This window comes from Anomaloglossus baeobatrachus, chromosome 2 (genome assembly GCF_048569485.1).
Source record: "Anomaloglossus baeobatrachus isolate aAnoBae1 chromosome 2, aAnoBae1.hap1, whole genome shotgun sequence".
Lineage (NCBI taxonomy): Eukaryota > Metazoa > Chordata > Amphibia > Anura > Aromobatidae > Anomaloglossus > Anomaloglossus baeobatrachus.
Genome location: NC_134354.1, coordinates 417,632,795 through 417,659,353, shown reverse-complemented (window position 1 = coordinate 417,659,353; position 26,559 = coordinate 417,632,795). Strand labels below are relative to the sequence as shown.

The 26,559-nt window shown below is 48.8% G+C and overlaps 1 protein-coding gene across 3 annotated transcripts in view; it reads left to right on the top strand.

Annotated features, from left to right (window-relative positions):
- The window catches only part of TMEM39B (transmembrane protein 39B), a 91,984-nt gene extending 77,611 nt beyond the window's left edge, over positions 1–14,373 (top strand). For all 3 annotated transcript variants that reach the window (XM_075336146.1, XM_075336143.1, XM_075336145.1), the window contains exons 8-9: positions 1,739–1,859; positions 14,049–14,373. In XM_075336146.1, coding sequence (XP_075192261.1) covers positions 1,739–1,859; positions 14,049–14,285 — 358 coding nt within the window. In that variant the 3' untranslated portion in view covers positions 14,286–14,373. The remainder of the gene's footprint in view (positions 1–1,738; positions 1,860–14,048) is intronic.
- Positions 14,374–26,559: the final 12,186 nt, after the last annotated feature.

Sequence of the window (26,559 nt, the reverse complement as noted above, 5' to 3'; positions counted from 1 at the left end):
ATACATTACATTAGACTCTTATTAAGGCTTTGAAGGTCATGCAGCAAGACAAAATGGCTTTGATGCCTGGCTATATCAGTTGTATGACGGGCACCCCTGTGACTATTATATCTGGTGGACCTTTAGGACACACAGCATTTGTCTAAAACATACAATACCTTAAAGGGGTTTTTATCTTTTAGATAAGTGGACCCCAATCAATTCCTGTGATGGTACTTGCCCTCCTACGGTCCAGGCCGGTTCCTTGCCTTTGCTTTGCTCTGTGTTCTGGCTGCAGCGGTGACGTCACTTCGACAATTCACATCACTGAAATCAGTGATTGGTTACAGCAGTGAAATCCACTGCCCACATGACATAACCACTGCAGCCAAAACAAGGAGACTGGAGCAACAGCAGGGATCCAGTACTGCAGCCGGCAAGTTACAGTTACATAGTTACTTAGGTTGAAAAAAGTCCTAGGTCCATCTAGTTCAACCTTCCTTCACCAGTTCTACATTTTGGTACCCAAGTCATTTATAACCAACAATGTTGTGTGTACTGAGGAAATCATCCAGCCCTTTTTTGAAAGCTGTTATAGTATCAGCCATTACTACCTCTTGTGGTAGTGTGTTCCACAGTCTGACCGCTCTAACTGTAAAGAACCCTTTCCTATTTAGCTGTCGGAATCGCTTTTCTTCCACTCGCAGTGAGTGCCCCCTGGTCCTTAGTATTGTCTTTGGAAGAAATAAGTCATGTGCCAGTCCTTTATATTGACCACACATGTATTTATACATATAAATGAGATCTCCTCTGAGACGTCTTTTTTCTAAGCTAAACATATCTAACTTTTTCAACCTGTCATCATATGAGAGGCCTTCCATTCCTTGTAGTAGTCTAGTTAGCCGCCTTTGAACTGACTCTAACTTCTGAATGTCCTTTTTAAAATGTGGAGCCCAAAACTGGATCCCATATTCCAGATGTGGCCTTACAAGTGATTTATAGAGGGGTAACAATACGTTGGGATCACGGGATCTAATCTCTCTTTTTATACACCCTAGAACCTTGTTTGCTTTTGCAGCTGCTGCTTGACATTGAGTGCTGCTGCTCAGCTTATTTGTAATAAGAATACCCAAGTCCTTCTCCTGTTCTGTAGTCCCGAGTTTACTTCCATTTAATGTATACGCAGCTATAGGATTACTCCGTCCTAGGTGCATTACTTTACATTTATCAACATTAAATCTCATTTGCCAAGTATTTGCCCATTCTGACATCTTATCCAGATCTTTTTGTAATATTGTACTATCCAGGTCCGTTTTTAATATTCTACATAGTTTGGTGTCATCAGCAAAGACTGACCCTATACTATCAATCCCATCCCAAGGTCATTAATAAAGAGATAAAAAGAATCGGTCCAAGCACAGATCCCTGCGGCACCCCACTGCTGACTATAGCCCATTTAGAGTATGTACCATTTATGACTACTCTTTGTTTCCTATCTTTTAGCCAATTCCTTACCCAGTTGCATAGAGTTTCCCCTAGTCCTTGCTTCTGGAGCAAGTACTACCTGTTTTTTATATTAGAGGAATTCTTTGGGGTCCACTTTCCTAATAGTACAAAATCTATTAATTTGTATATGTAGGGGCAAATGTACTGGATTGTTTTTATAAACGTTCTCGTGTGCCTAAATGCATTATTCCTTCAATTATAAAGACATACTGGTACAGAAATCAGAATGATAAAATAATTGTCTGTTTTGCAGGTGGATGGAGGAGTGCATGTGGCCCCAGGGGGTGCTTGTAAAACACAACAAGAATGTCTACAAAGCGGTTGGTCACTATAATGTGGCGATTCCCTCGGATATGTCTCATTTTCGGTTCCATGTAAGTTCTTCTGTTAAAATTTGATCTTGGTGTCTTTAAAAAGAAAACACGTGTTTCTAATGTACAAAAAAGAGCCATCATGACACAGACTGTTCTGCTTACTTCACCTTTGCCCAATCTATTAATGTGGACATCCTGCCTGAAAGTTCCCATGCTTCAATATCCTTTAGAGCAGTCAGTAGCTGGTTGCATGACCGTTTTCTCATGTAGCCTTGCTCTGCATGCGATCACAGTGACAGGAAGTGTTCGAGCAGGGTTAAGGCTATGTGCGCACTAGAAATGTGAAGTTTCTCAAGAAAATTTCTTGAGAAACTTCTGCCAGTGAAAGATTTCCGGACCTGCGGAAAAAATCCGCACCAAATCCGCATGCGTTTTTTCCGCGGATTTGCCGCGGATTTACCGCAGGTTTGTCCCTGCAATAAATAATAAAGATAATCGATAGACAGATAATGGATAGAGGGAAAGATGGATAGATGAATAGATAGATAGATAGAGGGATAGATAGATAGATGAATAGATAGATAGAGGGATAGATAGATAGATGAATAGATAGATAGAGGGATAGATAGATAGATAGAGGGATAGATGGATAGATAGATAGATAGAGGGATAGATAGAGGGATAGATAGATAGAGGGATAGATAGATGAGAAAAACCTATATAATGTTCCACCTCCCTGCATTTTCTAAGCTGGCACCCTTTAGTGACTTTCATGTGGCACTTAGGCTACTTTCACACCTCCGGTTTTTGCTATGCGGCACAATCCGGCACTTTGCATGAAAATCGCAACCGATTTTTTTTTGCTGCCGGTTGCGATTTTCCTGCATAGACTTTAATTAGTGCCGCATTGTGCCGCATGGCCTTGCGTTCCGTCCGGTTTTTGCCGCATGCGGCAGATGTAGCCGATGCGGCGGCCGGATGGAACGTTGCCTAGCACGTTTTTTCGTGCGGCAAAAAAAACGCATCGCGCCGCATTCGGCCGATGCGGCGCATTTCTTTGTCGCTCCATTGGGAGACCCAGACAATTGGGTGTATAGCTATTGCCTCTGGAGGCCACACAAAGTATTACACTTAAAAGTGTAAGGCCCCTCCCCTTCTGGCTATACACCCCCAGTGGGATCACTGGCTCACCAGTTTTGTGCTTTGTGCGAAGGAGGCAACACATCCACGCATAGCTCCACTTTTTAGTCAGCAGCAGCTGCTGACTATGTCGGATGGAAGAAAAGAGGACACATATAGTGTCCCCAGCATGCTCCCTTCTCACCCCACTTATGTCGGAGGTGTTTGTAAGGTTGAGGTACCCATTGCGGGTACGGCGGCAGGAGCCCACATGCTGATTCCTTCCCCATCCCTTTTTACAGGGCTCTGGGTGAAGTGGGATTTACCGGTCTCCAGGCACTGAGACCGTGCTCCATCTACAGCCCCTGGAGAAGATGCTGGATGGAGCGGAGTACATCAGGGACATGGCCCTGCTTCCTCAAGGTACTCTGTGTCCCCGTGCATTTGGCGCTCACACCGCAGCATGCTGGGTGTTGTAGTGCGCCGGGGGACATCAGCGCTGCGGCGCCTGTGCCATAGCCTCATTCAGCTTAGCTGAAGCAGGCACACTTATGGGACTCGGCCGCGCCGGCCGCTGGGACTGCGGCACGGCTGGCACTTGTAGTGCGCCGGGGACTTCAGCGCGGCCTGCGCTTTTACGGCGGCCGCGCTGATAACTACAGTCCCCGGCTTTTGCGGCCTGCTTCCGTTCGTTCCCGCCCCCAGACCTGCCAGTCAGGAGAGGGGCGGGACGCTGCCCACGTCTAGGACTCGGGCGCGCCGGCCGCTGGAACAGCGGCGCGGCTGGCACTTGTAGTGCGCCGGGGACTTCAGCGCGGCCCGCGCTTTTACGGCGGCCGCGCTGATAACTCGAGTCCCCGGCTTTTGCGGCCTGCTTTAGTTCGTTCCCGCCCCCAGACCTGCCAGTCAGGAGAGGGGCGGGACGCTGGCCACTTCTAGGGCGGTCGCGCCGGCCGCTGGGACTGCGGCGCGGCTGGCACTTGTGGTGCGCCGGGGACTTCAGCGCGGCCCGCGCTTTTACGGCGGCCGCGCTGTTAACTCGAGTCCCCGGCTTCTGGGCCTAGTCTCCCTTCGTTACCGCCCACAGCCCTGACAGTCAGGGTAGGGGCGTGACGCTGCAAGAGCAGAGCTGAGAGCTGGAGTATGTTTTGCATACTCCACCCCTCTCACTGTGTGCAATTCCCGCACTTTCTCAGGCACGCCCACGGCTTCCTTCTCTACAAGGACACCGGCAGCCATTAGTGTCAGTTTCTGTACGATACAGAGACAAGTGTGGAAGACCCTGGCATTCTGATAGTCACACAATCGCTGTAACAGGCGTTAAGCAGCACCTGTGGTGCTAACCCCACTAGTGCAGAAGTGCACTTATAGATATGCTTGTACTATATACATTGCACTGTTTGGTCGCACGTTGTATATACCCTCCTGGATTATGCGGAGGAGTTATCAGCATATTCTCTGTGTAAAACAAAGGTGCAGAACCACATGTTTTTCTATACAGCTGGTACAGCATGTACGGCTATACGGCCGGCAGGTACATAGACTCCCATTGTATGCACTAATGCCAGGGGATGAGGACGGTGTCTGCAGTATTTACTGACAGTTTTTCTGAGACTATGGCTATGATACTAGAAGCCTAGCAGTCCGGACATGTCTCTCACAATATGGGCACTGTTGAATCATTGATCCATGGCCCCCCTCAGTGTGAATAACTAACAGCTCCGGGAATGTCACACGCATCCCAGAGTCACGGCTCTGCACGGACGTCAGTCCCAGACAGCCTAAGTGGGCTCGCTATGAGCGGCCTCGGTTTCATCAGGGTCCTAACAGAAGGACTCGCTGTGTAATGAGGCGGAAGTAGCGGCTCAGGATTCTGATCCTGAGACCGCTCTCAATCTGGATACACCTGATTGTGACGCCATAGTAAATAATCTTATAGCGTCCATCTATAGAATGTGGGTTATTTCTCACAACTCCTCCAGTGGAGGAGTCAGCTTCACGTATTTTTCTGGACCACTCTGCCTTCAGAGAGGCAGTCCAGGAACACCACGCTTATCCAGATATGCGCTTCTCCAAACGGCTTAGGATACACGCTATCCCTGTCCCCTGACTTGGTCAAGGACTGGACCCAATGTCCAGAGCGGCATCCTCCAATCTCCAGGCTTGTAGCTAGATCCATAGTTGCAGTGGGAGATGGAACTGCAAACTCAAAGATGCCACTGACAGACAGATGGATCTCTGGTCGAAAGCCATCTATGAGGCTGTCGGCGCACCGTTGCTCCGGCATTCTCTCCCTTGGGGCACTCCAAGCTATTTCAGCTTGTCTTACACAGATTGACACGGTTACACGTACATCTGTGCCGCAGATGGCATCCTTAACCTCTCAAATGTCTGCATTTGTTTCTTACGCGATTCAGGTTGTCCTGGACTCTGCGAACCGTGCGGCGGTAGCCTCCGCTACTCCGTGTTTTTAAGCAGAGCCTGGTCTGCTCGTTAAGTGAATGGAAGGCAGATTCTGCTTCCAAAAAAGGTTGCCTAACCAGTTGCCTTTTTCTGCTGACCGACTGTTTGGTGAGCGTTGGATGTAACCATCAAACAGTCCAGGGGTAAGGATTCATCCTTTCCTCAGCCCGGACACAACAAACCCCAACAGAGCAAGAGGCAGTCGGGGTTTTCGGCCTTTTCGAGGCTCGGGCAGGTCCCATTTTTCCTCGTCCAAGGTGGACTCAAAAGGATCAGAGAAGCTAAGATTCTTAGCGGGCTCAGTCTCGCCCAAAAAAGCGACAGTCGGAAAACCCGCTTCCAAGGCGGCTTCCTCATGACTTGCGGCCTCGGTCCGTAGCAGGCTCTCCCGCCTTGGCGATATTTAGCTGCCATAGGTCAATGACCATTGAGTGTGAGACATTCTGTCTCACGGGTACAGGATAGAGCTCACTTCTCGTCCTCCAACTCGATTCTTCAGAATTTCTCCACCTCCCGGCCGGGCCGCTGCTCTTCTGCAAACAGGGTGCACTCTATAGGCAGAAAGAGTGATGACCCCCGTTCCTCTTCAGGAACAAGGTCACGGTTTTTACCCCAAATTCTTTGCGGTACCTATAACAACGGGCCGTTCCGTCCCGTTCTGGATCTAAAAATGCTCAGCAAGCTCGTGGACACCAGGCGGTTCCGGATGGAATCCCTCCGCCATGTCATCGCCTCAAGGTCCCAAGGATATTTCCTAGCATCATTAGGCATCAAGGATGCTTATCCAAACGTGCCGATTGATCCAGAGCACTAGCGTTTCTACGCTTCGTTATAGGAGACGAACACCCTCTGTTCGTAGCTCTACCTTCCGGCTAGCGACAGTCCAACTGGTCTTCGCCAAAGGTCAGGGCAGCAGTAGTCACAGTCCTGCACTCTCAGGGTCACTCTGTGGTCCCGTATTTAGACGATCTACTTGTCAAGGCACTCTCTTAGGAAACATGCCAACACTGCCCGAACGTTGCGCTGGAGACTCTCTAGAGTTTTGGGTGGATCATCAACTTTTTAAAGTCAGATCCGACCCCGACCCTATCGATAACATATCTAGGCATAGAGTTTCTTACTCTCTCAGCGATAGTGAAGCTGCCGCTAGACAAACAGCATTCACTACGGGCTGCAAGCTCTTCTTTAAGAACCAGTCGCACACATTGACACGCCTCATGCACTTCCTACGTAAGATGGTAGCAATGGAGGCAGTTCCTTTCGCGCAGTTTTACTGCGTCCACTACAATGGGACATTCTCCGCCAATGGGACGAGGAGTCGACGTCCCTCAACAGAGTCGTCGTTCTTCTCAGGCGGCCAAGGAATCTCTACGGTGGTGGCTTCTTCTCACCTCTTGGTCAAAAAGAAGGTCCTTCCTATCCCCGTCTGGGCGATAGTTACGACAGACGCGAGTCTATCAGGGTGGGGAGCAGTTTTTCTCCACTACAGCGCTCAGAGTACGTGGACTCAGCAAGAGTCCACTCTTCAGATCAATGTTCTTGAACACAGAGCAGTGTATCTTGCCCTACAATCCTTCCAACAGCGGCTGAAAAGCAAACATATCCGACTTCAGTCGGACAGCTCCACAGCGGTGGCATACATCAACCACCAAGGAAGAACGCGCAACCGGCAAGCCTTCCAGGAAGTCCGGCAGGTTCTGATGTGGGTGGAAGACACGGCATCCACCATATCCACAATTCATCCCAAGTGTGGAAACTAGGAAGCTGACTTCCTAAGTCGCTGAGGTGTGGCCGAAAGAGTATGGTCTCCTCACCCGGACGGGTTTCAGGAGATCTGGCGCCGCTGACAGAGGCCGGACGTCGATCTAATGGCGTCACGGCACAACAACAATGTGCCAGCTTCATGGCACGGTTTCACAATCATCGAGCTCTGGCGGCAAACGCCTTAGTTCAGCATTGGTCGCAGTTCCAGCTACCTTAGGTGCCACCTCTGGCATTGTTGCCCAGAGTACTGCGCTAGATCAAGACCGACTGCGGCCGCACCATCCTCGTCGCTACAAATTGGCCGAGGATGTGTGGTACTCGGTTTTGTGGTGCCTCACGGTAGGCTAACCGGGGGCACTACCAGACCAATCCGACTGGCTGTCTCAAGGGCCATTCTTCCATTTGGATTCTACGGCCCTCAACCGGATGGTGTGGCATTGAGTCCTGGAACCTAGTGTCCTCAGGATTACCTCAGGACGTGGTTGCCACCATGAGACAGGCTAGCATACCAACGTCCGCCAAGATTGACCACAGGACGTGGAAGATATTCTTATCTCGGTGCTCGGCGCAGGGTGTTTCTCCCTGGCCGGTTGCATCGTCTATGTTTCCTTCCTTCCTGCAATCTAGGTAGGAAAATGGGTTGTCGCTCAGTTCCCTTTAGGGACAAGTCTCAGCGCTATCTGTATTTTTTCAGAAACGACGACTTCCTCAGGTACGCACGTTCCTACGGGGAGTTTGTCTTCTCAGCACTCCGTACAAGCGGCCGTTAGAGCCCTGAGATCTGAACAAGGTTCTAATTGCTCTCCAGATGCCGCCTTTCGAGCCTTTGAAGGATGTCTCCCTTCCCGTTTTTCACGGGAAGTGGCCTTCTAGTAACGGTCTCGTCTCTTAGGAGAGTTTCCGAGCTAGCAACGCTCTCATACAAACTCCCTTCCTGGTCCTTCACCAGGACAGGGTAGTTCTGCGTCCGGTTCCGGAATTTCTCCCTAAGGTGGTATCCCATTTTCATATCAATCAGGATATCACCTCACCTTCTTTGTGTCCTCGTCCAGTCCATCAATTTCAGAAAGATTTGCATCTGTTGGTTCTGGTGAGAGCACTCAGGTTCTACTTCCCGCATGGCGCTCCTGCGCCACCCGGATGCACTCTTTGTCCTTGTCGCTGGTCGGCGTAAACAGTCGCAAGCTTCCAGATCCACCCTTGCTCGGGGGCTCGAGGCACCAATTCTTGAAACCTACAGTTCTACTGGGCTTCTGGTTCTCTCAAGGCCGAAGGCCCATTCTACCAGAGCCGTGGGTGCATCCTGGGCATTACGGCACCAGGCTACGGCTCAGCAGGTGGGTCAGGCACCCACCTGGTCGAGTCTACTTACTTTTACCAAGCATTATCAGATGCATACCTACGCTTCGGCAGACGCCAGCCTAGGTAGATAAGTCATTCAGGCGGCGGTTGGCCACCTGTAGGAGAGGGCCGTTTGACGGCCCTATCATGAGGTATTCTTTTACCCACCCAGGGATTGCTTTTGGACATCCCAATTGTCTGGGTCTCCCAATGGAGCGACAAAGAAGAAGGGAATTTTGTTTACTTACCGTAAATTCCTTTTCTTCTAGCTCCAATTGGGAGACCCAGCACCCGCCCTGTTTTCTCGGGGTTTTTCTGTTTTTTCGGGTACACATGTTGTTCATGTGGTATGGTTCAGTTCTCCGATGTTTCCTCGGATTGAATTGGTCTTTAAATCAGTTATTGGCTTTCCTCCTTCTTGCTTTGGCACTAAAACTGGTGAGCCAGTGATCCCACTGGGGGTGTATAGCCAGAAGGGGAGGGGCCTTACACTTTTAAGTGTAATACTTTGTGTGGCCTCCAGAGGCAATAGCTATACACCCAATTGTCTGGGTCTCCCAATTGGAGCTAGAAGAAAAGGAATTTACGGTAAGTAAACAAAATTCCCTTCTTTTCAATGCATGCCTATGGCGGCCGATGCGGCGCATTTTTCAATGCATGCCTATGGCGGCCGGATGCGGCGCGATGCGGCAATAACCGCATCCGGCCGCCCCATGCGGTTTTTGCCACTGCGCATGCTCAGTAGCATGCCGCAAGCGGCAAAAACCAGACTGGCCGCACAGGAAAAACTTATGCAAAGGTGTTTTCACCGCATTCGTTGCATAGCTTGCACAGCCGGATTGAGCCGCAGAGCTCAAGCCGGATGTGTGAAAGCAGCCTAAAGGGTGCTTAGCCTTGTATTTAGCCATAAAATAAATAAATAATTAAAAAAAAATGACGTGAGGTCCCCCCATTTTTTGTAGCCAGCTAGGGTAAAGCAGACGGCTGCAGCCTGCAGACCACCGCTGGCAGCTTCACCTTGGCTGATAATCCAAAACAGTGGGCACCCCACGCTGTTATTTTAAATTATATAAATAATTTAAAACAAAAAACGTGGGGTCCCCCCCATATTGGATCACCAGCCAAGGTAAAGCGGACAGCTGGGGTCTGATATTCTCAGACTAGGGAGGTCCACTGTTATCGGACACTCCCCAGCCTAAAAATAGCAGGCCGCAGCCGCCCCAGAAGTGGCGCATCCATTAGACGTGCCAATCCTGGCGCTTTGCCCCAGCTCATCCCGCGCCCTGGTGCGTTGGCAAACGGGGTAATATATGGGGTTGATGCCAGATGTGTAATGTCACCTGGCATCAAGCCCTGGGGTTGGTGAGGTCAGGCGTCTATCAGATACCCGACATCACCAACCCAGTCAGTAATAATTAAAAAATAGACAACAAAAAAAGTTTTATTTGAAAAAACACTCCCCAAAACATTCCCTCTTTAACCAATTTATTTGAAAGAGCACAATCAATTCCACGTCCGGCGTAATCCAATAAGGGGGGGGGGGCACGGCGATCCATACCATAGTCGCTGTCCCAGTCAATGAAAAACAGAATGTTCCCCATTGGCTGGGAGAGCAATGCAGTGACCTGAGCTAACATCAATAGGTCAGCTCAGGTCACTGCAGGGGATGACGAGCGCTGCCATCAGGAGCATAGATGAGATCATTACCTTCTGTGATCATCTCCTGTACTGCTGACGTCAGCGCTGTCACTGACTTATCGCGAGAGCCCGTGACGTCACCGCTAGTGATAGTCTCGGGCCGCTCGCGAGACGGGTATAGAAAGCAGTGACCGCGGTGACGTCAGGAGGCAGGAGATCGTCACAGCAGGTAATGATCTCCCCTCCTGACAGCAGCGATCGTCATCCCCGCGGCTCCCAGCACTGCAGGATGTCAGTGTCTGCCTGCGCTGCCGCGTGACAGGCTGCTAACACTGCGGGCAGACACTGACACTGCAGTGCAGGCAGCCGCGAGGCCGGAGCAGGACACACACTGCACGGGCACCTGGAGGTCGCACGGAAGTGCTTCTGTGCGGCGTCCAGGGAGTGAGACGTGTGTTTACTCTGCTCCTCTTCCTGGCATAATGACATCGCTTCCTGCAAAACCGCAGGCAGCGATGGGCATTACCGCAGGTAAATCGCGGCTATTCCAGTGGTATACCGCACATCATTGCTACCTGCGGAATACCCCCGGAATACCGCAGGTACCTGCGGAAATTAATGGACATGCACATTTTCTCAAGAAAGTTTCTCGAGAAAATTTTCTCAAGAAATTTTCTTGAGAAAAATCCGCACAGTGCGCACAGCTATTTTTTTTTCTCATTGAATTTCATGGGAAATGTCTGCACAAAGATTGCAGACATTTCTCAAGAAATTTCCGGGGCAAATCCGCGGGTAAATCCGCGGGAAAAACGGTCTAGTGCGCACATAGCCTAAGGGGTTTGCCTGCTTTCATTTTCAGTCATTCTAGCTGTAATGGAGACTCTGGGTTACTGGTTAATCATTTCTTGTCAGGTTCTCCTTGCCCAGCCTCTCGACCAGCTTGCGCACTGCTTAGTCTGAAAGTGAATATGGCAGCCTTGTCTCTGTACAAAGAGATCTTTACACACTTCTGTCTTTTGACACCTCAGAAAGTATTACCTTGATTTGTATAGTTAGTGTTAGCTTGTAGTTGTATGAAAGTTTTCTATATTCCAACAATAAATCTGTTAGAGGTTCTCTAAGAAATTAAATAGAATAAATAATACACATTTGCATGTTAAACGTTTTTTCTAAAGATCTTTATATAGTAAAAAGGTATTCTTAAGGCTATGTGCGGATACTGCGGTTTTTTTATGCTTTTTATTGTGCGTTTTTGCTGCAAAAAACTCACAAATGCACCCACGGCAAAAAAAGCATCAAAAAACGCATGCGTTTTTGGCTGCGGTTTGCTGCGTTTTGGTTCACTGCGGTTTTTATGCGTTTTTTGGGGGGGTTTTTTATCAGTTAACAATGCCATTAAAGATTGGTGAAGGAAAAAAAGATCTGATGTCATTTTCTTCATCATTCTGTTCTCCATCATTCTCCAGTAGTGTATGCAGGAGAGCAGACAGCTGCAGAACTACAAGGCTCAGCATACTCCATCCAGGACTGTATGCAGGAGTTTTTTGCCCAAAAAAGTAAAAAAAATGATGTGGGCTTCGCCATATTTTTGTATGCTAGCCAGGTACAGCAGGCAGGTACTGTATGGCTGGGAACCAAAAATATAGGGATGGCTTTTTTTTTTGTTTAAACTCTGTCTGTCACAATTTAAAACATGGCCACTGCCAGAACATACAGTAGGCTTGACTGCGTGAAACATAAGATAGACGCACTAATACTGTCAGGCTAACTGAGATGGATATTCATTCTCAGTCAGCTAAAGAAGGGTGTTTACATTTTGCTTCACTCCAGCGCTGCTCAGTAGCATGTAAGGTTGATGGAACAGAGGAATGTGCAGTCATTATGCCTGACCAGACACTGCTCTGACGTGACCAGGGTGGGTTGTGATTGATGGTAGTTGCTATCTTGGTATCTTAAGAGTGGGCAGTAGATAAAGCATACATTTTTGCTATGTAATGGTATTTAGAAAAATGTTTAATAGGTAAATATATTATTTATTTTAGTACATTTCTCAGAGAACCCCTTTAAATGGCACTATACTTCTACCTTAAATGTAGTGTGAGCTTAGGAGGAAGTCTGCATCCGTGATTAGTTTGGGCATATGAATGGATTACGGATGGGATAAAAAGAAAGTATGGGTCCTACAATTATTTTTAATTTGTGCGGCTGAGAACATTGAAGACAGTTAGTATCTATTTGAATACAAATATCTGTAAAGATGTTTAACCCCTTCACGACCAATGACGGATCTATCCGTCATGGATCGTGTGAGGTTAATCCCCGCCCCCTGCCATGGGCAGGTGGCGGTGATCCGCGCACATATCAGCTGTTTTCAACAGCTGACATGTGTGCCTGCATGTTACGAGTGGAATCGCATTCCACCCGCAACATTTAACCCCTTATATCTTGCTGCCAAAGTCTGGTAGCGAGATGTATATGCGCGCGGCCGTTATTTTCACTTACCGCCGCCCCCCACCGAAAGTCACGTGCGTGATCACGTGACGTTCGGTGGTTGCCATGGTAGCACAGGGTCATGTGATGACGTCTGTAGCTATCATGAGTCACTTTCGGTTTCACTCGGCCCGGACCCGAGTGAATCAGAAAGTGATCATATCTGCTGTTTACAGCTGTGTAGCTGTGATCAGCAGATAGGGCAGTGTCTCCCAGGTGGCTTGTGGCAAACTTTAAATTACACTTTTTATGGATATCTTTGAGAAATTGCTTTCTTCTTGTCACTCTTCCATAAAGGCCAGATTTGTGCAGTGTACGACTGATTGTTGTCCTATGGACAGACTCTCGCACCTCAGCTGTAGATCTCTGCAGTCCATCCAGAGTGATCATGGGCCTCTTGGCTGCATCTATGATCAGTCTTCTTGCTTGAGATGAAAGTTGAGGGACGGCCGGGTCTTGGTAGATTTGCAGTGGTATGATACTTCTTTCATTTCAATATGATCGCTTGCACAGTGCTCCTTGGGATGTTTAAACTTTTAGAAATCTTTTTGTAACCAAATCCGGCTTTAAACGTCTCCACAACAGTATCACGGACCTGCCTGTTGTGTTCCTTGGTCTTCATGATGCTCGCTGCACTTTAAACAGAACACTGAGACTATCACAGAGCAGGTGCATTTATACAGAGACTTGATTACACACAGGTGGCTTATATTTATCATCATCAGTCATTTAGGATAACATTGGACCATTCAGAGATCCTCAATGAACTTCTGGAGTGAGTTCGCTGCACTGAAAGTAAAAGGGACGAATAATATTACACACCTCAATTTTCAGTTATTTATTTTATTTTTACAAAAGCTTAAAATAAGCAGTCGTTTACCGTAGACTTTGTAATATATATATATATATATTTTTTTTTATTATTTTTTTTTTTTATTGTACTGATGAGCAATTCTGGCATTGTTTTTGTTTGGTCTGGTTCAATATGATTGCAGTGTTTTAGTGAGAGTCTGCAAGCTTATTTTTATATGAAAGTGAAAAATGCATTAAAAAATGTGACAAGTAAAGGCTTACGCCAATACCACTTGCAAATATGTTTTTAGATATGCAGCATTCATATATCCAATTTGTATGAATGTCTAGGCATGCAAGCTAAAGCAAACCATGTACACTGAGCCATCTACACTAGGTCGTTCAGTGCACATAGCTTCAGAATCATTTTAAAACTAAGACCCTTTTAATATGATATAAGCTCTATGTTGTATTCTAATTCAATATGTCATGGGTATAGAGCTGCAGCCCCCACAATGACATCTGACATCTTTATCCTTCCTTGAATATCTTTTTATGCTCTTTCTGGTTTTAGGCAGTAAAGCTTCAGATGAAATAAAACCTGTTTAATGTTTTTCTTTTTACTGTTTTTCCTCCCACCAGTTTTTCTTCAGTAATCCACTGCGAGTTCTGAACATTTTAACAACGCTGGAAGGATTTCTCATCTTTTACCAACTATATTCCCTTTTATCTTCAGAAAAATGGCATCATACCATTTCCCTAGCCCTCATACTTTTCAGTAATTACTACGCCTTTTTCAAGTTGCTTCGAGACCGGATTGTCTTGGGGAAAGCATATTCATATACTGGGGTCTCTGACTCAGAACAGAAGCTGAATTGACTTTTACTACACCAAAGCTCTGTATTTTTGTTACAATTGCTTTGTTTCCCTATGTAATTAAAACAAAAGCATATTTTTTTACTCTCAAGTGGTTTGTGGTCTCTTTCACAAGATGCCATACAATTATGGAAGTTACATGGTATGGACTCAGAACCTGAGCTCGTATTTCAAGGAGCAGTTGTCAGCCTACTTGATCTTGCCAGTAGAAAGGTTATATAAACTAATGGATATAATATCCATGTGAAAACGACAGATATACTGCACTGCAGTACCAAAATGTAGTACTTTGTATCTATTTGTTTTCACACTGTTATGAAGTCTATATGACTCGGCTGCTGGAAGGTTCTAGTAGGCAGTGGGTATTGCAGTGTAGTACACCAGTGAAAGTAGAGTTTTTACCTGTCTTTTTTTCATCTGTCTACCTCTCTGTGCATTCAGCTTCACAAATGAATGGATGGTACTATTCTTATTTACTGAAACTGCACTTCCCAGCTCCACTTGCTTCTCTTCAGTGCTGCAACCCCCCTTTCCCACCCTCCTGTGGTCTCCTGACTAGCCCCACTTTGAGGTTTCATCAAGCTAAGTATAGAATTAACCATATGCTTCTGTGAACTCACTAGACCTGTAAAGTACCCTGCCTGATCAATTTATTTATATATTTTTTTTTTTTTTGCTATCTACCTCAGCATAGCAACTTGTGTATTTTTTTGTTTAGTTTATAACAGAGCTCAGCTCTTTTGCACTTCTGTACAATGGCACTTGTAATAATTAGACATCGCAGAGTTGTGTTTACCTGCTACTGGCAAATCAATGATGTGAAACTCCTAATGCAGCTCTGTTGATGCATATGGCAGAGGATTATCTTTTGTCATGTGAATCACGAGAGCAGTATTTGGAGTTTCACATCATTAATCTCCCAGCAGCAGGCAACAAACAAGTCAACTCTTAGGCCCCTTGATAGAAATTTCCTGCAGTATATCTCTCTTCTTAGTTACCAGCACACTGCTGCTTACTGGTGTGAGCTCTGCGCTTAAATGAAGAAAGCTCTGGCTATTCCCATAACTTTATCCTTCAGAGGAGCAACTCCATTTCACGATCAATCCAGAACTATGCTGGCAGGAAGTCAGCTGAGAGATACTGCCATGCACATGAATGACCAGGAGCACTGTAACTACAGCAGGGTGGTTCCAAAGCCAACTGGAATGGTAAATAGAACATGGAGGGGCATCCTTGGGTGAGGGGCTGATAAGTGCAAATTGGGGCAGATTTAGTTATTGTGGCACAAATAAATAAATGAGCACATTATTGTAAGATCACATTGTGATTTTTAGAACAGCCCTTTCTTTTATTATTTAATTAAAAAAAAGTACAGACATATACATATTTGCTATCCTGCATCCATAACTACTCCAAGAATAAAAATAGGATTTTATATATGGCATGAAAAGAGATTAAAACATCACATGTCCAAAATATCCTAACGAAAAGTACGTCTCCTAAACCCGTATAGCTGTGAAAAAAAGAAAGTGACGCCTAGAATATGGTGACATGAAAAAAATCAAAACCTTTTTGTATATATTTGTTCTGACCCACAGTGTCACTTATACCACAGGGTCAATGCTAGAAAAAAATATAAACACTAGTTTGGGTAATACATGAAATTTTACATTTTTACCAAATAAGCATACATTTTCAGAACACCTTTTTGAGTCCGAACACTGCTCACCTTCATAAATGCCTTCAGAGTTGCAGTTTCCAAAATGGAGTCACATCTTGGTATTACTTTTACTTTTTCAAATATGCCTAAGCAAAGTATTGTCACATATATATTCTGCGCAATAGTATAAACTTTATACTAACAGGACAAAAAGCTAATTTGCAGATTTCCTTTAACAGGACAGGATACTTGGGGCTGGATTGAATACTGTTGGGGAGGCGCTTGTAAGTGAATAGAAATACCGTGCCACCTAGAGGTATTTAGTCTTATGGGTGTACAAATCAATAAACTTAGGGACGAATATACCTTGTGTTGAGATCTGATTGTGTGGCATAAATAGGGAGCTTAAATGTATTTAAAAATGTTGCTTTTATTTCACTATTAAAATAAATCAAATAATAAAAGTGCTATCACAAGCAATAATGGTTGCTACAATGTTACTAAAACAACATGTTTAAACTTAAAAAGATAAAACTTGGCTTTTTAACATAAAATACAAGTAAAAGAAATTAAAAAGTACTGGGCTATGAATTATAAAGTCACTTTAAAAGTATGCACTGGGAAAGTGTTGTTAGTTGCCGGGTAATATAAGCGGTTAATGGCAGCCCACAGCTGCCACGAAGCGCTAGATTAGAAATGGGGAGGGTCTGAGACCCTTTCATTACCCATTGGTAAGTAAAAGTTAAAAGGAACCAATCATCAGGATTTTTGTATATAACCTAAAGCCAATGCTATAATGGCACTATCAGGCTGATTCTCTACATACCATTAGTGGTCAGCTCGGATGTTGAGGCTTTCAAATCCAAGAAAGTGAAGTTTATAAATTCAGCAGCTTTTTGAGTGACAGTTGCATCTGAGCAGATAATCTCTGGGTGGGTATTAATATGGATTCCCGCCCCCCTGCTGCCTGTTCCTCCCTCTATGGTAAGTATTATACAAACAATTCACTTTTTTGAAGGACCTGTGTGAGGTCTTAACCATGTGATCTGGTATCCAGCTGCTTTGGCTGAGGGCCCATCCCTTCTGGTCACAGAGGTATGACCTCACCACAGGTCCTTCAAAAAAGTGAATTGACTGGCAGCAGGATCACCCGCTCTGAGTGATACTGCCACCCAAACTGTTTGAGAGCTGCAGTGCAATGCATCTGGAACGTCGAGGGACCTGACGGGGAAGCAGATCCGTGTGAGAGCCCATCCACCATCAGCACTTGCCAACTGTAATTGATTAGGGTCTGGTGAGTTTGATTTATTTATTTATTTTTGGGGGGGGGGGAGGTAATTGCTTTCATTTTAGTGTGTCTGCTGTCTTTGAGGAGTAGTCCTGCTCTACTCTTTTTAGCTGCTCGGACACTTCCTTATAGAACTGCAACTGGGGTTTATTTTTGGAGTAGGGCTTATTTCTTTGTCGCTCCATTGGGAGACCCAGACAATTGGGTGTATAGCTTCTGCCTCCGGAGGCCACACAAAGTATTACACTTAAAAGTGTAAAGCCCCTCCCCTTCTGCCTATACACCCCCCGTGCCTCACGGGCTCCTCAGTTTTTATGCTTTGTGCGAAGGAGGCTGACATCCACGCATAGCTCCACATCTTATTCAGCAGCAGCTGCTGACTATGTTGGATGGAAGAAAAGAGGGCCCATAACAGGGCCCCCAGCATGCTCCCTTCTCACCCCACTCTGGTCGGCGGTGCTGTTAAGGTTGAGGTACCCATTGCGGGTACAGAGGCTGGAGCCCACATGCTGTTTTCCTTCCCCATCCCTTAATGGGCTCTGGGTGAAGTGGGATCCTAATCGGTCTCCAGGCACTGGGACCGTGCTCCCTCCGCAGCCCCTGGGGAATCTGCTGGACAGGAGCCGGGTATCGTCAGGGACAAGGCCCTGCTACTATGAGGTACTCTGTGTCCCCTTGGGGGACCGCGCATGGAGCGCTTGTGCCATACACACTGCAGCACTGCTGGGTGTGTTAGTGCGCCGGGGACTACCGCGCCGACCGCGCTTATTTGCCGGCCGCGCTTATAACTTTAGTCCCCGGCTTTTGCGGCCTAGTATCGCATATTCCCGCCCCCAGGCCTGCCAGTCAGGGGAAGGGCGGGATGCTGCACAGGACGTCAGCGCTGAGGGCTGGAGCATACTTTGTATCCTCCTCCCCCCTCACTCAGCACAGTGGGGCATCAGATTCCCGCACTTTCTAGGGCACGCCCACGGCCCCCTCCTCCTCACAGAACGCCGGCAGCCATTCCTGTCAGCACTTCTGACGCTGGAGAGGAGAGACAACACGGCTCTGGGAGGCCCAGGCAGGGAATCTGATGATCAGACAACCGCTTTGAGCGGTCGGTAAGCAGCACCTGTGGTGCTGGCCCCACTGAGTGCCGAAGTGTACATATATATATATATATGCTTATATGCTATACATTTACACTGTACGGTCGCACTGTTGATTTTTGGCTATATACCCTCCTGCATTGTACTCAGACGAGACAACAGCATGTCGTCCGCAAAAAGCAAGGGTGCCACAGCACAGGCTTACTTTGCAACCTGTACCTCATGTGCGGCTATACTACCGGCAGGTTCCACCGATCCTCATTGTGTGCAATGCTCGGCCCCCGTGGCACTTACTCAGCCGGAGCCTCTGCTACTGGTGGCCCAGGTGGAACCACCTGCTACCACTGTCCAGGTGACAGGGACGGAGTTTGCAGTATTCGCTGACAAACTTTCTGAGACTATGGATAAATGGTCTGCTAAGATACTAGAAGCCTTGCAGTCCAGGCCGGTAACACAGGCCCCGGGCACTGTTGAATCATTGACCCCAGGCTCCCCTCGGTTGGAGCAGCAAAGTGCTCCTGGGGTGACTCATAGGTCCCAAGGTGAGGTCTCTGACACGGACCGCAGTCCCAGACCCCCCTAAGCGGGCTCGCTGGGAGCTTCCCTCGACGTCATCACACTGCTCAGGGTCTCAGCAGGAGGACTCTCTAGAGGATGAAGCGGAGGTGGCAGATCAGGATTCTGATCCTGAAGCCGCTCTCAACCTAGATACACCAGAAGGAGACGCCATAGTGAATGACCTTATAGCGTCCATCAATCAGGTGTTGGATATTCTCCCCCAGCTCCTCCAATTGAGGAGTCAGCTTCTCAGCAGGAGAAATTCCGTTTCAGGTTTCCCAAGCGTACATTGAGTACGTTTCTGGATCACTCTGACTTCAGAGAGGCAGTCCAGAAACACCGAGCTTGTCCAGATAAGCGTTTTTCCAAGCGCCTTAAGGATACACGTTATCCCTTCCCCCCTGACGTTGTCAAGGGCTGGGCTCAGTGTCCCAAGGTGGATCCTCCAGTCTCCAGACTGGCGGCTAGATCCATAGTTGCAGTGGAAGATGGGGCTTCACTCAAAGATGCCACTGACAGACAGATGGAGCTCTGGTTGAAATCCATCTATGAAGCTATCGGCGCGTCTTTTGCTCCAGCATTCGCAGCCGTATGGGCACTCCAAGCTATCTCAGCTTGTCATGCGCAGATTAATGCAGTCACGCGTACGTCTGCTCCGCAAGTGGTGTCCTTAACCTCTCAGGCGTCGGCGTTTGCGTCCTACGCCATTAATGCTGTCCTGGACTCTGCGAGCCGTATGGCGGTAGCATCCGCCAATTCGGTGGCAGTCCGCAGGGCCATGGGGTACGTGAATGGAAGGCAGACTCTGCTTCCAAAAAGTTCTTAACCGGTTTGCCATTTTCTGGCGACCGCCTGTTTGGGGAGCGATTGGATGAAATCATTAAACAATCCAAGGGAAAGGACTCATCCTTACCCCAGTCCAAACCAAACAGACCTCAACCACGGAAGGTACAATCGAGCTTTCGGTCCGCGGGCAGGTCTCAATTCTCCTCGTCCAAAAGGCCTCAGAAGGATCAGAGGAACTCCGATTCATGGCGGTCTAAGTCACGTCCTAAAAAGACCACCGGAGGAACCGCTCCCAAAGCGGTCTCCTCATGACTTTCGGCCTCCTCACACTGCATCCTCGGTCGGTGGCAGGCTTTCCCGCTTTTGCGACGCCTGGCTGCCACAGGTAAAAGACCGTTGGGTGAGAGACATTCTGTCTCACGGTTACAGGATAGAGTTCAGCTCTCGTCCCCCGACTCGATTCTTCAGAACATCTCCGCCCCCCGAGCGAGCCGATGCTCTTCTTCAGGCGGTGTGCACTCTGAAGGCAGAAGGAGTGGTGATCCCTGTTCCTTTTCAGCAACAGGGTCACGGTTTTTACTCCAACTTGTTCGTGGTGCCGAAAAAGGACGGATCCTTCCGTCCTGTTCTGGACCTAAAACTGCTCAACAAACACGTAAAAACCAGGCGCTTCCGGATGGAATCGCTCCGCTCCGTCATCGCCTCAATGTACCAAGGAGATTTCCTAGGACTTATCTTGGCATGGAGTTTCATACTCTCTCAGCGATAGTGAAGCTTCCGCTGGACAAACAGCGTTCACTACAGACAGGGGTGCAATCTCTCCTTCAAGGCCAGTCACACCCCTTGAGGCGCCTCATGCACTTCCTAGGGAAGATGGTAGCAGCAATGGAGGCAGTTCCTTTTGCGCAGTTTCATCTGCGTCCACTTCAATGGGACATTCTCCGCAAATGGGACAGGAAGTCGACGTCCCTCGACAGGAACGTCTCCCTTTCTCGGGCAGCCAAGGCTTCCCTTCAGTGGTGGCTTCTTCCCACTTCTCTGTCGAAGGGGAAATCTTTCCTGCCCCCATCCTGGGTTGTGGTCGCGACGGACGCGAGCCTGTCAGGGTGGGGAGCGGTCTTTCTCCACCACAGGGCTCAGGGTACTTGGACTCAGCCAGAGTCCTCCCTTCAGATCAATGTTCTGGAGATAAGGGCAGTGTATCTTGCCCTAAAGGCGTTCCAGCCGTGGCTGGAAGGCAAGCAGATCCGAATTCAGTCGGACAACTCCACAGCGGTGGCATACATCAACCACCAAGGCGGAACATGCAGTCGGCAAGCCTTCCAGGAAGTCCGGCGGATTCTGCTATGGGTGGAAGCCACAGCCTCCACCATATCCGCAGTTCACATCCCGGGCGTAGAAAACTGGGAAGCAGACTTTCTCAGTCGCCAGGGCATGGACGCAGGGGAATGGTCCCTTCACCCGGACGTGTTTCAGGAGATCTGTTGCCGCTGGGGGATGCCGGACGTCGACCTAATGGCGTCCCGGCACAACAACAAGGTCCCGACATTCATGGCACGGTCTCAAGATCACAGAGCTCTGGCGGCAGACGCCTTAGTTCAGGATTGGTCGCAGTTTCAACTCCCTTATGTGTTTCCTCCTCTGGCACTGTTGCCCAGAGTGTTACGCAAGATCAGGTCCGACTGCCGCCGCGCCATCCTCGTCGCTCCAGACTGGCCGAGGAGGTCGTGGTATCCGGATCTGTGGCATCTCACGGTGGGCCAACCGTGGGCACTACCAGACCGACCAGACTTGCGGTCTCAAGGGCCGTTTTTCCATCTGAATTCTGCGGCCCTCAACCTGACTGTGTGGCCATTGAGTCCTGGATCCTAGCGTCTTCAGGGTTATCTCAAGAGCTCATGGCCACTATGAGACAGGCTAGGAAGCCAACGTCCGCCAAGATCTACCACAGGACGTGGAGGATATTCTTATCTTGGTGCTCTGATCAGGGTTTTTCTCCCTGGCCATTTGCCTTGCCCACTTTTCTTTCCTTCCTTCAATCCGGATTGGAAAAAGGTTTGTCGCTCGGCTCCCTTAAGGGACAAGTCTCAGCGCTCTCTGTGTTCTTTCAGAAGCGCCTAGCCAGACTTCCACAGGTACGCACGTTCCTGCAGGGGGTTTGTGACATAGTCCCTCCTTACAAGCGGCCGTTAGAACCCTGGGATCTGAACAGGGTGCTGATGGCTCTTCAGAAACCACCTTTCGAGCCAATGAGGGATATTTCTCTCTCACGCCTTTCGCAGAAAGTGGCCTTCCTAGTAGCAGTCACATCACTTCGGAGAGTGTCTGAGCTAGCAGCGCTGTCATGCAAAGCCCCTTTCCTGGTGTTTCACCAGGACAAGGTGGTTTTGCGTCCGGTTCCGGAATCTCTCCCTAAGGTGGTATCCCCCTTTCATCTCAATCAGGATATCTCCTTACCCTCTTTTTGTCCTCATCCAGTTCACCAATGTGAAAGGGATTTGCACTTGTTAGATCTGGTGAGAGCACTCAGACTCTACATTTCTCGTACGGCGCCCCTGCGCCGCTCGGATGCACTCTTTGTCCTTGTCGCTGGCCAGCGTAAAGGGTCACAGGCTTCCAAATCAACCCTGGCTCGGTGGATCAAGGAACCAATTCTCGAAGCTTACCGATCTTCTGGGCTTCCGGTTCCCTCAGGGCTGAGGGCCCATTCTACCTGAGCCGTGGGTGCGTCCTGGGCTTTGCGGCACCAGGCTATGGCTCAGCAGGTGTGTCAGGCAGCTACCTGGTCGAGCCTGCACACTTTCACGAAACACTATCAGGTGCATACCTATGCTTCGGCAGATGCCAGCCTAGGTAGGCGAGTCCTTCAGGCGGCGGTTGCCCACCTGTAGGAAGGGGCCGTTTTACGGCTCTATTACGAGGTTTTACTTTACCCACCCAGGGACTGCTTTTGGACGTCCCAATTGTCTGGGTCTCCCAATGGAGCGACAAAGAAGAAGGGAATTTTGTTTACTTACCGTAAATTCCTTTTCTTCTAGCTCCAATTGGGAGACCCAGCACCCGCCCCTGTTCCCTTCGGGCTGTTGTTCTTTGTGTACACATGTTGTTCATGTTGAATGGTTTCAGTTCTCCGAAATTTCTTCGGATTGAATTTACTTTAAACCAATTTATAACTTTTCCTCCTTCTTGCTTTTGCACCAAAACTGAGGAGCCCGTGAGGCACGGGGGGTGTATAGGCAGAAGGGGAGGGGCTTTACACTTTTAAGTGTAATACTTTGTGTGGCCTCCGGAGGCAGAAGCTATACACCCAATTGTCTGGGTCTCCCAATTGGAGCTAGAAGAAAAGGAATTTACGGTAAGTAAACAAAATTCCCTTCATTTTAAGCATGCTCCAGAAAATCATTCTAGGGCTTATTTTTGGGGTAGGTCTCATTTACCTGTTTGATTAGGGATGAGATTCAGGAATGATGACCCATTTAGGCATCCTTCAAACATATGCACATACTCCTAAACTTCCCCTATGTGTTTTGCTTCATTAAGGCATCATCAAGGAATGTGGCTGGCATGGAGAACGACCAACTTTTCCCTTTCGCCCATGACAGCACCACCTGAGAGGTTCCGCCCACATCAGGATAGGAAACCCACTGATAAAAAGGCGGTACCTCTCCTCCACATCAGTTTGGTTTCCTGTCCTGATGGGACAACCCACGGATTCTCCCAGCCGGCATTCGGGCCTGGATGCACCTCCCCAGGGCTTCGGCTGTCAGCGGTGGTGGGGCGCGGGTCTGGAGCGGGAGCTCGGCTCTGCGTCGCCCCAGGCTATGTGATCCTCACACGGAGCCCGCGAGACGGGCGCCCTGCTGACGGAATGCCGGGGTGAAGAGGAAGTGACGCGGAACCCGGAAGTTCATCACCTGTGCATTTGCAAGGTGTTCCAAGATGGCGGCGCCCAGTGAACGGATTTCGGGCGGGAAATTTGAACCAGGGAGGTATGAGGAGTCATTTTCGCTGCATTCTGGTGAGTATGACTTCTCCCCTATTTAGGATGGAAGACAACTCTCCTCCAGAGCAGGATGTGCTGGAACAGCATACAGATTCCCAGGGCAGCAAGGGGAGCGCTCCTCCGGCAGGGCTAGTCCCTCTAGTCCGGCAAGTCGACATTCCAGGGGATCTGAGAAATCCAAATCTGGAAGCCTCTGAAACCGGTACCAGATCCGCCATCTTGGGGGGTGAGTGTCTGCTGCAGCATTTCTTTGTTTAAAAGTCCCCCCTATGTTCCCTTCTTTCTTCAGGAGGTATCTCTAAGAGGAATCATAGGAATTGTGGTGTTTACAAGGACACTCTATCCTCAGATTAAGAGGGGCCTTGTCCTACCTGTATCAAAGAGTTCTTCTGTTTTATTTAGATCATAATGTTGAAATTACATACAAAATTAAACAACGTGACCAAATCCTGACATGTTTCGGACCCTAGAACAGGGTCCTTTATTCTTTGGTAACATGGACAAATATGTATGCTGAATATATAAGAGGAAACATGAACATATCTCAGTGAATCAGTGTCCAAGTGAAAAAAGAGAATTTTGTTTACTTACCGTAAATTCTTTTTCTTGTAGTTCCGACATGGGAGACCCAAACCATGGGTGTATAGCTAGCGCCTCCGGAGGACACACAAAGCACTACACTCAAACGTGTAGCTCCTCCCTCCGGGCTATATACACCCCCTGGATGACAATCTACCCAGTTCAGTGCAAAAGCTGAAGGAGGACATCCACCCATAAGTAGAGATAGAGTAAAACTCGGCAAAACCAGAACTCTGTCTACTAACAACAGCCGTGAAGCACACGGAACAAAAAACTGCCAACAGGCAATAGGGAGGGTGCTGGGTCTCCCATGTCGGAACTACAAGAAAAAGAATTTACGGTAAGTAAACAAAATTCTCTTTTTCTTTATCGTTCCTTCCATGGGAGACCCAAACCATGGGACGTTCCAAAGCAGTCCATGGGTGGGAAATAAACTAAACTGAGAAGTAGGCAAAACCTAACTTCACAAATGGGCGACAGCCGCCTGAAGGATGCGTCTGCCCAAGCTCGCATCTGCCGAAGCATGAGCATGCACTTGGTAGTGCTTAGAAAAAGTGTGCAGACTGGACCAAGTGGCAGCCTGACACACCTGCTGAGCCGTAGCCTGGTGCCTGAAAGCCCAGGAGGCACCGACAGCTCTGGTCGAGTGCGCCTTAATCCCCGGCGGGGGAGGCACCTGAGAAGACTGGTAGGCATCGGCGATAGCCGACCTAACCCAACGAGCCAGGGTCGGTTTAGACGCCGAGAGGCCCTTGCGCTGACCCGTGGTTAGCACAAAAAGTGAGGTGCACCGCCGAAAAAACGGCGGTGCGAGACACATAGATTCGGAGCGCCCGCACCAAATCCAAGGTGTGCAACGCCTTCTCAAAGCGATGCACAGGGGCCGGACAAAGAGAGGGCAATGAAATGTCCTGGTTAAGGTGGAAGGAAGACACCACCTTAGGGAGAAAGTCCGGAGTCGGACGAAGAACCACCTTGTCTTGGTGAAACACCAAAAAGGGGGATTCCGAAGAAAGCGCAGCCAAATCAGAAACTCTCCTGAGAGAAGTTATGGCTACTAGAAAGACAACTTTCTGTGAAAGTCTAGCCAAGGGAACCTCCCTGAGAGGCTCAAAAGGGGGTTTCTGTAAGGCCGTGAGGACCAGATTAAGGTCCCAGGGATCCAAGGGTCGTCGGTAAGGAGGGATGATGTGAGATGCGCCCTGCATGAAGGTGCGCACCTGAGCCAGTCGGGCGATACGCCGCTGGAACAATACCGACAAAGCCGACACCTGTCCCTTGAGGGAATTGAGGGACAGACCTAACTGTAGACCTGACTGTAGAAAAGACAGGATGGTCGGCAAGGAGAACGGCCAAGGAGCATGGCCGGAAGAGCGACACCAGGACAGGAAAATTCTCCAAGTCCTATGGTAAATCTTAGCCGAGGAAGACTTCCGAGCCTGAGTCATGGTGGAGATGACCTCAGAGGGAATGCCCGAAGCCGTCAGGATCCAGGACTCAAGAGCCACGCCGTCAATCTGAGAGCCGCAGAATTCTGGCGGAAGAACGGACCTTGAGAGAGAAGGTCTGGGCGGTCCGGGAGATGCCACGGCATCTCTACGGACAGGCGGAGCAGGTCTGGGTACCAGGCTCGCCTGGGCCAGTCCGGAGCAATGAGTATGACTCGACGGCCCTCCATTCGGATCTTGCGCAGAACCCTGGGCAAGAGCGCTAGAGGGGGAAACACATAGGCCAGACTGAACTGAGACCAATCCTGAACCAGTGCGTCTGCTGCGAAGGCTTGAGGATCGTGGGAGCGAGCCACGTAAACCGGAACCTTGTTGTTGTGCCGGGAAGCCATTAGATCTACTTTCGGAGTGCCCCACTTGCGGCAGATTGATCTGAACACTGACGGATGCAGGGCCCACTCGCCGCCGTCCACGGTTTGACGGCTGAGATAATCGGCCTCCCAGTTTTCCACACCTGGGATGTGGACTGCGGATATGGTGGACTTTGAGTCCTCCGTCCACTGGAGGATTCGTTGAACCTCCAACATCACCAGACGGCTGTGAGTTCCGCCCTGGTGATTGATGTAGGCAACCGCTGTCGCGTTGTCCGACTGAACCCGAATGTGCTTGCCCGCCAATAGGTGGTGAAAGTCTAGGAGAGCTAGAAACACAGCTCTGATTTCCAGCACATTGATCGGGAGGGCTGATTTGGACAGAGTCCAAGTGCCCTGTGCTCGGTGATGGAGAAACACCGCTCCCCAGCCGGAGAGACTGGCATCCGTGGTGAGGATCACCCAGGACGGAGTCAGGAAGGAACGTCCCTGT